Below are 12,357 nucleotides of genomic sequence, written 5' to 3' on the forward strand. Positions count from 1 at the left end.
ATGATATAAGCAGCATACACTGGTAGAATGAGATAGGGTGATGTGAAGTAAAGTTAGAGCGATACGATATTGGTGGTTGTTCAAACAGGAAGGATACTGTCTTCTAGCAGCTTCAGTAGCAGGAATTAGGGATTCCATTTTTGGGAAAAATGGTAGAATAGAATGTTATAGTGGGCCTAGAACCAAGACATTAAGCCATTTACCTGTCTAGGACTCATTATAATCATTTTCTAGGTACAGGATGGATCCTAGATGAGAAGTTGTATTAGTTGTCTGTTGCTGCATAAGAAATTAGTACAGATGTAATGGCTTAAAACAGCATCCCTTTATTAGCTCACAGTTCTACAGGTTGGGATACTGGCATGGAGTGACTAGGTTCTGTGTTTGAGGTCTTAAAGGTCTGAAATCAGCATTTTTAAACCCTTGTCAGATAATTCTAACATCTAATTCATCTCTGTTGGCATCATCTGTCACATCTTATTCATGCTGTCATGGATGTGGTTCTTGGTATAAGTAGTGATAGTTTATTGTCTTTTGGACATTTTGGCTATTATGTTAGGATACTTTGGTCCCTATTTAAAGTGTTTTGTTTTTTTTAATTTTTAGCAGGCATTCACTCTTTATAGGTTTGGCACACATTTCCTGTACTTTTATGGATGGTGGTTCCATGATAACCTAATTTTCTGACCCTTTGTGGTACTCTTATGGTCTGTTTCTCTTATGCAGGTGGGGTTACCTCTGGTCCCTTCTCATGCTGCTTATGGGGTCTAAAGTAGCTTCCCCAGGATACGGCACTTGGTGCTTCTGGTGAGGGAAGGGAATCTCTGGAACACGTGATGAAGAGTCCTCCCTGGGCCAGGCACTTGTGACAGGGTCTCCCTGGACTCTAAGGAGTGGAGGGTGCTTACCAGGTTGAGAGCTTTCTGTGGAGGGATCTCCGTTGCCGGTACCAGCAAGTTGCCTGATGTTTCTGGGGAGGGGAGAGGAGCCTCAGGCCCATCTGAGGAGAGCATTGTCCAGGTGGGAGCTTTTTGTGGTAGGAGCACTTTTGCTGGGACCCTTAGCCACTGATGTGTCTGGGTGGTGAAGGGGGATCTCAGGCCCAGTGGGGAAGGAAAGCACTTTCCCTGGTCACTTATTGTCATCAGGGCTTCCAATTGTTCGTCGTTGCAGGTTCTGCAAGGCTCGCCTGGTGTTTGGGGGATTCCCATTTGATGTGATGGAGGAAGAGCCTCTTTGAGCCACTTCCTGTTACTAAGTTGGGAGTTAGGAAATGCTGGGCCTGGATCACATTTTTTTGTTGGTAGAGGGTCATAAGGTGCCCTGCCATGAGGCTGTTCATCCATTCTGAGGGTCCCTAGGCAATTCACCTTCTCTAGACCTTTCAGAGGTCTCCTTTGGTTGTCTCATATTATTTCCAGGATATATAGTTGTGCGTATAAAGGGGGAGCAGGGAGAGGGAAGTATAAACCATCTTATCTGGATTAGAAGTCCTCTGTGTGCCTTTTAAGTGCTCACCTGATTAGGTCAGGCTCACTCTGGATAAGCTCCCAATCAACTGTGCTATATAACATAATCTAATAATGGGAATGATAGTCCATCACATTCACAGGTCTCATACTCAAGGGGAGGGGCTCCTACAAAGATCATTGGGCATCATCTTAGAATTCTGTCGACCACAGAAGGTGCACGTGAATGTACTGAAGCATTAATTAAGCAATTATCATCCTTTGGAAGGTTTTAATCTGTTAGGATAGCATGAAAGCCAAGTACTGTTATAATTATTCTACTCACTTTAAGTGAAGTATATCTGATATCAAAAATACTTCCTAAAAATCAGACTATTCAAACAACTTTCAGAAGTTAATGTAAATTTCAGAGGTTTGAGCCAAGCCTTCATTTCTGGCCATGCAGATATCTTCTGTGTGAAAAATATACTACCTCAAAGATGTTTTCAAAAACTTCACCACCACTCCCCATTTATATTTTGTAGTTATGTGCAAATACTGTGGCTGCCAGCAATTCACAGAGAAAAGAAAGGTCAGTGATGTTGCTGACTTTAACTTTTTAGAGAAGGTGTATACTTAACACTGCCTACATTTGTATAGGTTGCACATTGCACAAAATTTCTGATTATTGCTTTAGGTCATAATACAATGTACTCTCACCTATACCAGGATTGAAAAATTTAAGCAAAATTTTCTGGACTGGCCAATACAACCCCCCAAAAATAGTCTTCAGGCTGAAGTAGGAGAAAAATCCTTCACTATGTTTAGGTTGGAAGGAAGCATGACCTAAATTTTGATTTCAAATACTCGGGGTTTTGGGTGATGGTTTTACTGGGGACAGTTAGAATTGAACTATGTAGACATGTTTCTTGAAGCCAAGTTTTACCTTTAAGGCTTTCATATTGCAGCTTGTGAGGCTCCAAGCAGCAATTGGCTACTTTGGGTCATTCACATGAATTCACTCTTAATCATATGATTGAGTCATATATAAACCATAAAACCCTTTAAAAGAAATTAGAATCTGTTTTAAAAATTAATTATATGAACTAAACATATATAGAAAGAAATTGAAGCTTGAATATATTGAAGAAGCAAAAATTAAAGACATACCTATAACTGCCCTTTATCCTTAGTTGTTTACAATCACAGCAAATCAAAGTGTGACATGTTTAAGAGAAAGGTAATTAAGTTCTAAGGCTTTGTCATCTTATCACTTTTAAAAATACAAGATCTGAGTAAATGAAAGGAAAATAGAGAGGGTTGTTAAAGAGCTGAGTCATAGAGTGGAATAGAGAACAAGCGGAAGCGGAAGAGGCAAGAAAGCATACACAGGCTGGGTTTGAAGAGAGTTGGGAATGCTGGTTGTGGTAGATGGTCTCTGATTTGCTTACCGGATCTACTCGCCATCCTTCTTAACCCTGCTTCGTGATTCCAGGAGGCTGATCTTTATCAGCTTCATGGACCAGTCTCTCTGTGTCTTCAGGTTGGGTTTGGTTAATATGAACTACTGATAAGTGATTAGAAGTCAGGAGGAAAGAAGGCAAGGGTATTTATTTCCATGATCTGCCCCCTTCCAAACTTTAGGTTGGCAGTGGATGCCATTTTCTAAGGTTACATCTCTTGTTGGGTGGGCTTCTCCTATAACTCGAAGACATTCTGGGTTGCAGGAACTGCTATCTCTCTATGCCCCTTCAAACCTAGTGGTTATAATACTGGCTTCTCACAGCTGCTAGCCTCAGGGTACTTCATCATCTCTTGGTTTCCCTTCATTCTTTACACACTTTAGTCTCTTCATTAAATGCTATTCCATCACTCTTTTAAAGTGTGCCATCAGTTTTTAGCTAGAACTGACTGATACATTGGTAGTGGGGAATAGGCGAAACGTTAAGGTAGTGTTAGGGAGGTGGGATAAACTGCTGTGGAGAGAGATAGGAAGAGAAGGGTTTCAAAGCTTTTTATGGCATTCTAGGAATGTAACATGACTTCTTTATGTGAATGACTCTAATGTAGTCTTAAATGGCTTCTTAATTATTGATATTTGGTTGGGTTTCTGTTTCTTTGCATGCACAACCAGATTGAACAGGGCTAAGAGATGTCTGGGGTTTACATGACGAGATAATACTACTAGGATCTATCTAGATTCATTATATCATATTAAGACATTTCTCCCATGGAATCAGGAACATCCCAACCCAGTGCACATGCTAAGTTTTTATTGAAATTCAGTGAACTGCTATGGTGTGAAATTAATTTTTATTGTCAGTTCCCTGCGTCGGCAGGCCGACTCTCAAGCCCTGCGCCACCAGGGAAGCCCTATAACACTTTATATAGCTGAGAATTCATCGATCAGGATTTTCACTCTCATTGGAATCCACTACTTGCCTACGACAAATCGGACACGTAGAGTTCTCAGACAGCCAGCGATCAATGCAGTGAATGTGATATTCATGGGAGCAAGGTAGTATGCGAAGCTTGCTGTTTTCTGTGTACTCTGTAAGGCAAATGCTACAGGCTTTTAGTGCATCATTTTCACCAAAAGATCTTACAGCCAAGCTGTCAATCTGTGCTTTGGTGAGTCCTGTAGTTTGGTATAGATCATCTTCATTTAAGAGGAAAAACTGTTGCAGATTATGGGAGGACCCAGAGTCACTTTCATCAGATATTATTAGGATAATTTGTCTACCCCCTTGGCTGGTCTCTGATGATAAGTCTGATGATAAGTTTGTTTCTTCACTGCCTTCAAACATCAGTGAGCTAATTCCTGAATTTTCATCACTTGAGCTGGAACCGGAAATAGGACTAGAACTGGAACTAGACATACAATTGGGGCGTGAATGGCAAATCATTGTGGAACTTGAATGGGTATCATAGCTAGCATTTGAATCACAACCAAATGTACCACTACTACTACCATTAGGTGACTCTAACCATTCCATGTTTTGACTTGGAGGTGAGACACTATGCTCTAAATTACTGTCACTGTCCATAAAGGTTACTTGAGTTACTAAATTCTGCCATTGTCTGCCTTAACGTGCTCTGAATTGGAACAGATGTTGTATCATTTAATCTAGTATTTAAAGTTCTGCAAACGGGATTTCTAATGGTATTGACATAAGCTCTCACACCTGCCTGCTCAGAATGTGAATACATATGCCTCAGTCCTCGTTCACTTTCAGAAGTGACAGTGTTGTTTGGTGTCTCAGATGTTAACTGAGTTCTACTAGCTCTGCTGTCTCTCTGAGAATATGCTCCAGAATGAACTTGTCCTACTTCAAGATTGAAGGTTATGGTTGGATATATTTCCCACATTCCCCAAGATTCACCACTGCTGGTTGTATCTGGAGAATTTTCTCCATGAACGGCATTCCTTGTTCTAGAAGTTTCAATAAGACCGCTATTTTGCAACTCAAATCCAGTCATTTGCTGTCTCAATATTTCTTGGTGCTCAGTTCTAGAAAATCTCGCATTCTCACTTAGCAGAGGCTGCTCAAAATTCTGAGAGGGTATACTATGATTAAGTCTTTGTACAATTTCCCTAAGTGAACGTGGAGGCGACCAACTTTCAATTCTTCCTCTGGTTCTCCGATACTCTGGGCTCCTACTTCTTGCTCTTCTCTGACTTGTGGTAGGTGGGAATTCCATTAATGTTTCAGTTGTATCTTGTTCAGACATAGATGGTCTTGTAAATATTGATTCAGATTGTGGACTTTCCACTTGCCTTTGGCTGTCTTCCATATTTTCTCTTCTGGGAAGTCTTGCAGATGCTACATATTCATTCTCTGGATTTGGACTCCCATTATCAAGGTTAACATTTATTTCTAAACTGAATATGAACTGATCACTTTTAGGATTAATTAGGCTCTCTTCTCTCCAAGATTGGTTTTCTCTTTGTCCACTTGTCATATTTTCAGTTTGTCCAGAACAGTTAAGCCAGTCTATTAGAGAGTCACCACTAGACACGTCATCTGAAGAGTCTCCTCTGTCTGTTAACAAAAAAAATGGGGAGGGTGCATAAAAGAACCACCAAAATTAGAACCATCATAAAATAGCACTCTGAAACTTTGTTTCAAAAACAAACAAAAAATGAGAACTTAAATACTCAGATGTTTTCAACTGATTTCACATTTATAGAGTTAATATTTTATAAACTGCACTGTGTAGATTTATAAGTAAAGGTACAAAAGTTTCGATTCCATCCAAAAAGAGTGAGCTAATCCTAGATAAACTTAGAGAATTTTTTAAAAAGGGAATCTGGAGGAAGTCTATGTTTCAGTATTTCATCATATACACAGCCCTGTGTACCACTGTCGGAGGAATGTCAAGAGACTTTTTTTTCAGTCCACTGTCAAAACACTAATGCAATTAAACAAGGTAAACACCAGTTAAGGTACAATGCTAGTAGTTTAGTTCAATTTACATTATTGTCTAATTTTCATGAGTCTCCAACATGACTACTTGTAGGCTCTTCACTTATGTGCTTTTGATAATAGATAATCTATTTTAAAATATAAGGTTATTGCCCAAACATAAACAAGTTTTATAGGTTTAAAAGTGTTTGCATTTTGAATACTTCTTAATGTTACCAAGATTTTTAATTGACATTAAATTGAAGGTCAGATCAAATGAATAGACTGAACCTAGCATGGTACATATAAGACCATATTCAAGAGCCAAAGTATTATAGTATCCTCTTCATTAGACAGCAAAATCCTCTACTTCACACTGGGAGGCAAGGCACCAGACCTGAGGTTCGAGCAGGGTTTCTCAGCCTTAGCACTATTGACATTTTGGTGCTGGACAATTCTTTGTTTTGGGGAGCTATCCTGTGCATTGTGGGATCTTTGGCAGCATCCCTGGCCTCTGCCCACTAGATGCTAGTAACACCCATGCCTCCCCTGTGACAACCAAAAATATCTCTAGCCATTGTCAAATGTCCCCAGGTGTTGAAGAGAGCACAATTGTCCCCAGTGGAGAATATTTCTGTGTGCTTTTTTTACATGTCTATGTAGAAAAAATAATTCAGGAAGTAGGAGGGACTTTCAGTTGAGGTAGAAAACCAAGAAAAATACAAATAGGCTACTTTGCACTGTTTCCCAATTAAAACAACCCAAATGTGAATCAGGAAAACAAACAAACATGCTTGACATGCTCACCAAAAATCAAGTAAATGCCAGTTCTTTTTATGAGAAGTTACTTACCAAATTAATGTAAGTCACTTCTGTATAATTTACTATTTACTATTATGAAGTTACTATTTCCTATTATGAAGTTCCTTATTCATCCCATCCTATTCCCTCCAAAAGCAGAATATACCTGTATTTTCATCTGAGTCTTGTGGTGCGTTTCCTTTAATTAGCTGAAGTCTTCTCAGCAACTCTTCTTCCGTACTTTCACCTGGAATGCCTAGAAGATTGTTGTCTCTCATAAGTTCGTAATCTTCTTCACTCAGATTATTTACGAACCTGGAGAAATCTTCTTCCCGAACCAATCGTTCCGTTTGACTTATGTGTTGGGCCGAAACTCCATCTCCTTCATCGTTGGAATCCGAGTTTTCCATCTTAATAAACAAGTGGAAAATTATCTGAAATTCACGACGTGGTGTTGAAATTCACCAATGGTCGTTTCGTTTTCTTCGCTTTCTACTTCCTGCCAGAGTGTCCGGTTCCGACTCAGTCGGATGACCCTCCGCACAGATTCCTCCCTTCTCCCTTCCCGACTCAGTTCTGTGGCCCCTGGTGACGCAACAGTTGGGAGCCGCCTCTAGCCCAGAACTTGCTAGACGTTGCCTAGGCACCCATTATCTTCCCCGCTGTTACCGAGTAGGGACTGGATTCAGGTTAGGTTTCATTTCATTCAAAACCAGCCAATGTTACTGAGGGTTTATAGTGTACCAAGCACCGTGCTTCACCTCGTTTCACCCACATGAGCCTATTCTCAGGTTTTCAGGCTCTGATATGCTCTATTTATTCGTTACATTCCATATGACTGCCTTCTTCAAAATGCCATGCCAAAGTCAGCCTAGTTCAATGCAGCAATTCTCATTTTCAGGTGCCCAGGGACCTCCGCCTTTTCTCCTCATGAATTTCTCAAATCCTAGACTCTCACTAAGAAAGCCCACAATTGTTGATAATTTACCAGGGCCCTGGCTGAGTCTCTTTAGTGTGTCCTCTCCCTTTTAACTGTTAATGGCTTCATCTTGCATTATATGGTCCTTCAGTCTTGTTTCAAACAAACAAGAAACACCAAAACTTTGGCAGGCTTTTCTGCTCAGCCAGGGAATTCCTTCTCCACAGAAGCATCAGGTTCATTTTTGTCCTCCTTTCTCATAAATATTATAAATAGTACTTAAGCAAAACTAGCCAGAACATCACAGGAACTTTTAGGACAGATACATAATAGTTACTTTGTCTGCCACAGTGAGTACTGACTTTGCTGATTTTGTCGCATGTATCACCTGAAAGGCTTGGTGAAAATAAAATAACGCTCATTTGCAATGCTATCTGGAGGAGACCTCTAATTCACTCTCAGTACACAGCTTAGAAGTTTAAGGAGCTGTGTAAATTCACAGTTGTTGTTTTGTTCACGGTCCACAGCAGGCTTTCTTGTTTGTTCTCAAGGAGATGGAAGGATGGTAACTTTACTGGTGTGACAGTGAAGAATCTAAGTCTATGTCCTGCTTTTGACATTTGTTCCATGCCTCGTTTAACTTAAGCTAGAAAAATCAATCTTTCCCCTCTGAATCAAATCTCAGCAAGTCTTTGGATGAGAACAGAATCCCCTAGACTACCCTGCCTCCTTTATGGACTTCTGAGTGTATTTGTTATCTTTTACTGAAGTTATTCTTTTCACAGGGGAAATCTGTTGTAAACTTGTTTGCTGTGCCTCAATCAAAACTAGCAGTATTATGAAAATTCAGCGTGATTTGTACTCTTGATGCAGGAAACCCTAACAATCGTTAGTGTTCTTGAGAGTGATTGATTCAGTTTAATTCAATTCAATCAATTCAAGTGTCAAGTATGTTTAGCGTTTGTTAAATGTCAGTCATATTATCGGATATTAAGATACAAAGATGAGTATATTTAAGAATCTGTTGTCATTAGAGTATAACAAACAATTGAGCTACACAGAGGTAAAATTACAGTTTTGAGGAGAAAGTGATTTGAGTGAGAGAGAAAATCGGTTTCACTGCATTTGGGTTTTAAAGGATGAATAGTTGTTTTCTAAGTGAATGAAAGGGAGAAATATTTTCAAAAGTGAGAACAGCAACTGCTGACACTCGTAAAATAACAAGGATAGTAGATTTTAATTACTAAAAAAAGACATTAGTTAAATTGGCAGAGCAAGGCCAAAAAATGGAGACCTTTATGACATGTTTAGAAGTTGGACTTTATCATTAGTGCAATGGAAAGATGTTGAAGTCTTTAGACAGTTGATGGTCAAATTTTCAATTTAGAAATAATATTGATAGTAGTGTTGAGGATGAATATGAAGGGCAACAGTTCAGATGGGAGGGGCAGAAATAGATAGAGGGCAGCCTAGGCTAGTGATGACAAGGATCTGAATCAGGGCAAAGGAATATGATTAAAATGAAGGACTTTAACAGATCTCTAGGCAGCAGAACTGATTAAACCTAGTAATATGTGGGAAAGATGGAAAAGTGGGGAGGGGGAATATATGAGGGAAAGGCAGGGGTCAGGATTACTTCTGTATTTCTGTCTTTGCTTAGTGGACAGTGGTACCAATAAGAAGTAACACCTGATTCTGAAGTTGTATGGTTTAGCTTAAGAGGGAGCATGATTGCTTATGATTAGAATAGTATGCAAGTTACCTGAAGATTCAGAAAGTCTTACAGTCTTTCCAAATTTAGGTACAGAAGCACATGAACTAATAGCCCCGGATGTTTGGTGTTCCCTGTAGTTGGCTCTCAGTGTCAATGACTCTAGCTTCCTGAACTATTTGTTCCTGGTTATGTCCCAATTCTGGTGCAAGTAACAGGGTATAGGGATCATCATCCCAGAGACCTACTTATTGCCCTTGATTATTTAAATAGAAGCCACCAATATAGCTGTGCTTTACACTTAGTTCTCTCATGTCTTGACTTTCCTTCTGAGTATTGCAGTGTAGGTTCAGTAGTTTTTCCTCTGGATGGCAATATTGCTGCTTTGGCCTTTGTTCTATCCCTTGTCTTGATATCAGAAGTCTTCTGAAGATGTTTTTTCTTCACTTCTCATTTCAGAGATGGGAGGTGCATCAGGAAGTCCGGAGGTTGACTAGAGCATCACTCTAAGTTGAGTTGGAGGGGAAGAGGTTGAAGATGGAAAGCTGCTTACTTTCAAACAGAGTCAAGCAATTAAAAATTTGGCCAATCCATTGTTTATGATGTGGTGAAAAAATGGGGTGTGTGTGAGCAGATTTGGCTGTTCTTTTATCCTGGTTGTAATAATGGAGTTTTGTAATCAAGAGTTTTCTTTTACTGACTCTGTCCAAGGAAGCTTCTGAACAGATTCTATGACTCAAAGGGAGACTGAAAATAAACAAGAGATAGCATTCTCCCTGAATATGGGTAAAAGGAGTTCCGTGGCTTTAGAACTGTAAGAAATGATCAAGACATATATTCCAGATACCTATTGCAGTATAACAAACCATTCCAAAACGCAGTGGTAGATACAATAGAAACCATGCTGTTATAGTCAGGACTTTGTGAGCTAAGAATAAAGATAAAGAATACTGGGGATGGCTCATCTCTGCTCCATCATGACTGGGCCTCAGCTGTGGTGGCTTGAATGATTGGAGATAGATTAGACAACTTGACTGGTGTCATATGTCTGGGGCCTTGGTTCTGGCTAAGTTTTCTTTGAGTCACATCTTTTGGTGCTGAAATGTCCAACCAAGATGGCATCTTCATTCACAAATCTGGGGCTTGAGTTGGGCTGCACAGGCTGAAAAATCTGGGGCTGGTTTTCTCTCTGTCTCTGTCTTTCTCCATGAAATTTCTCGGTGTAGTTTTGGAGTCTTAGCAACCTGGATATCTCAAAGTAGTTGAACTCTTACATAGTGAGTGGCTTCACCCAAAGTAAACATCTCAAGAGACTTGGCTGGAATCTGTAAGGCTTCCTATGACTTAACCTCACAAGTGCAAGAACACCTTTGCTCTTGCATTCTGTTGATTGAATAAGCCACTGTATCAGCCCATATTCAGGAAGTGGGACACCACAGTCTACCTTTCAACAGAGAGGTAACAAAGATTTTATGGTTATATTTAATGTACTATAGCACATGATGAAAAAAATCTTATAATGATGACTTTTCAGTTTATGTGGAAATTAATCTCTCCCTCTGTTTTCTGAATTGCATTATTCTCTGGGTAAAAATAAAAAAAGGGAGGACATAAAATCTGAAGTTCTTTGCATTCAGCCTGATTTTAAAGATACCTGATTAAGGATCTTTTTATTATGTAATAGTTTTCCCACATCAGAGACCATTGGTAATATTAAGAGCTATTTATTGAGCAACTGTAATTGCTAGACACTCTGCTTGTGTTTTAACTTATTTGATCTCAAGCCCCATGCAAGATAGGTATTACTATTCTCAGAGATAAAGGCATTGAGGCTGATGCAAATTAAGTGATTTTCTCAAAGTTACAGTAATAGATAATATGTTTAGATTCAAACAAGGTCTATAGGATGACTCTCCCTGTTTCGCTCTACTCTGCTATGTCTAATGAAAACACAATTTTAGACATCATTACACAAACGTAGTAAAATCTCAGTTAAATGAGATGCTTGAATCATGTTTGATCATTTTCGTGTGCCATTTCAATTCTGCTTTGGAGTTAGTCTAGAATATCTTCGTTTTATCTTAATAAAGAGTAATTTTAAATCAAGAAGTAAACATAATTAAAGCTTGATAAGATATTTCATATATTTATGTCTTTTTCTTTCCTACCAGAAGGATGGGTTAAAAGCTTAAAAACATTGATGCAGAAAAATGAATATAAATATGCATGTCTCATGGAATCTACTGGAATTGGTTCTTTGACACAAATACTTGTTTTGAATCTAAACAAGAAATTCTTGTTAATTGAAATCACACCCTTTCCACTTACATAGGCTTGACACTAGGAATTAGTTTCATCTCTTCCTTATTCTTACCTCTAATTATGGAAATAAAAATGTATTTATTTAACAAGGTCTCATCCCTCTTATGATTTCCTTTCTTCCTTGTTCTGGTCAGATTTAGAGTTTTTTTTTTTTTTTTTTGCGGTACGTGGACCTCTCACTGTTGTGGCCTCTCCCACTGCGGAGCACAGGCTCCAGACGTGCAGGCTCAGCGGCCATGGCTCACAGGCCCAGCCGCTCCGCGGCATGTGGGATCTTCCCAGACTGGGGTACGAACCCATGTCCCCTGCATCGGCAGGCAGACTCTCAACCACTGTGCCACCAGGGAAGCCCAGATTTAGACTTTTGATAGCTTTTCTATTAGTGCCGTGTCAGTGGTTAGTTTGCTTCTATGCTTTCTCTAATTTTGAGCCATTTTACACACTTTCTCTGAGGCATGCTCCAGGTCTGTTATTCACAAGCAAGTTAGTTCATATTTCTGCACATTTGTTTATTTGTAAAGTCTTACCTCCTAGATTATTGTAATAAATAAATAAACTTACATATACATAAATAATATTCTGTTTGTTTGAAAAGCACTCTGACTTTTTGTGAAAGAGACTCACTTCCCAATTTTACAGCATTAATCAGAGGAACAGGGGCCTGCTGGAATACTCCCCAGGGACAGAGGCTGGCAGGTGCCATCTTCCTGCTCTCTCTCTGCCTTGATAAAACTGAAAGGTGCCATCTTT

At 39.4% G+C, this 12,357-nt stretch overlaps 1 protein-coding gene across 1 annotated transcript; it reads right to left on the bottom strand.

Annotated features, from left to right (window-relative positions):
• Positions 1–3,847: 3,847 nt before the first annotated feature.
• Positions 3,848–7,065, bottom strand: LOC132491664 (E3 ubiquitin-protein ligase RLIM-like). The gene is given in 3 exon segments (XM_060100497.1): positions 3,848–4,495; positions 4,497–5,491; positions 6,822–7,065. Coding segments are annotated over 3 exon segments (1,887 nt in total).
• Between the last annotated feature and the right edge of the window lie 5,292 nt (positions 7,066–12,357).

This window comes from Mesoplodon densirostris, chromosome 6, assembly GCF_025265405.1.
Source record: "Mesoplodon densirostris isolate mMesDen1 chromosome 6, mMesDen1 primary haplotype, whole genome shotgun sequence".
Classification (NCBI taxonomy): Eukaryota; Metazoa; Chordata; class Mammalia; order Artiodactyla; family Ziphiidae; genus Mesoplodon; species Mesoplodon densirostris.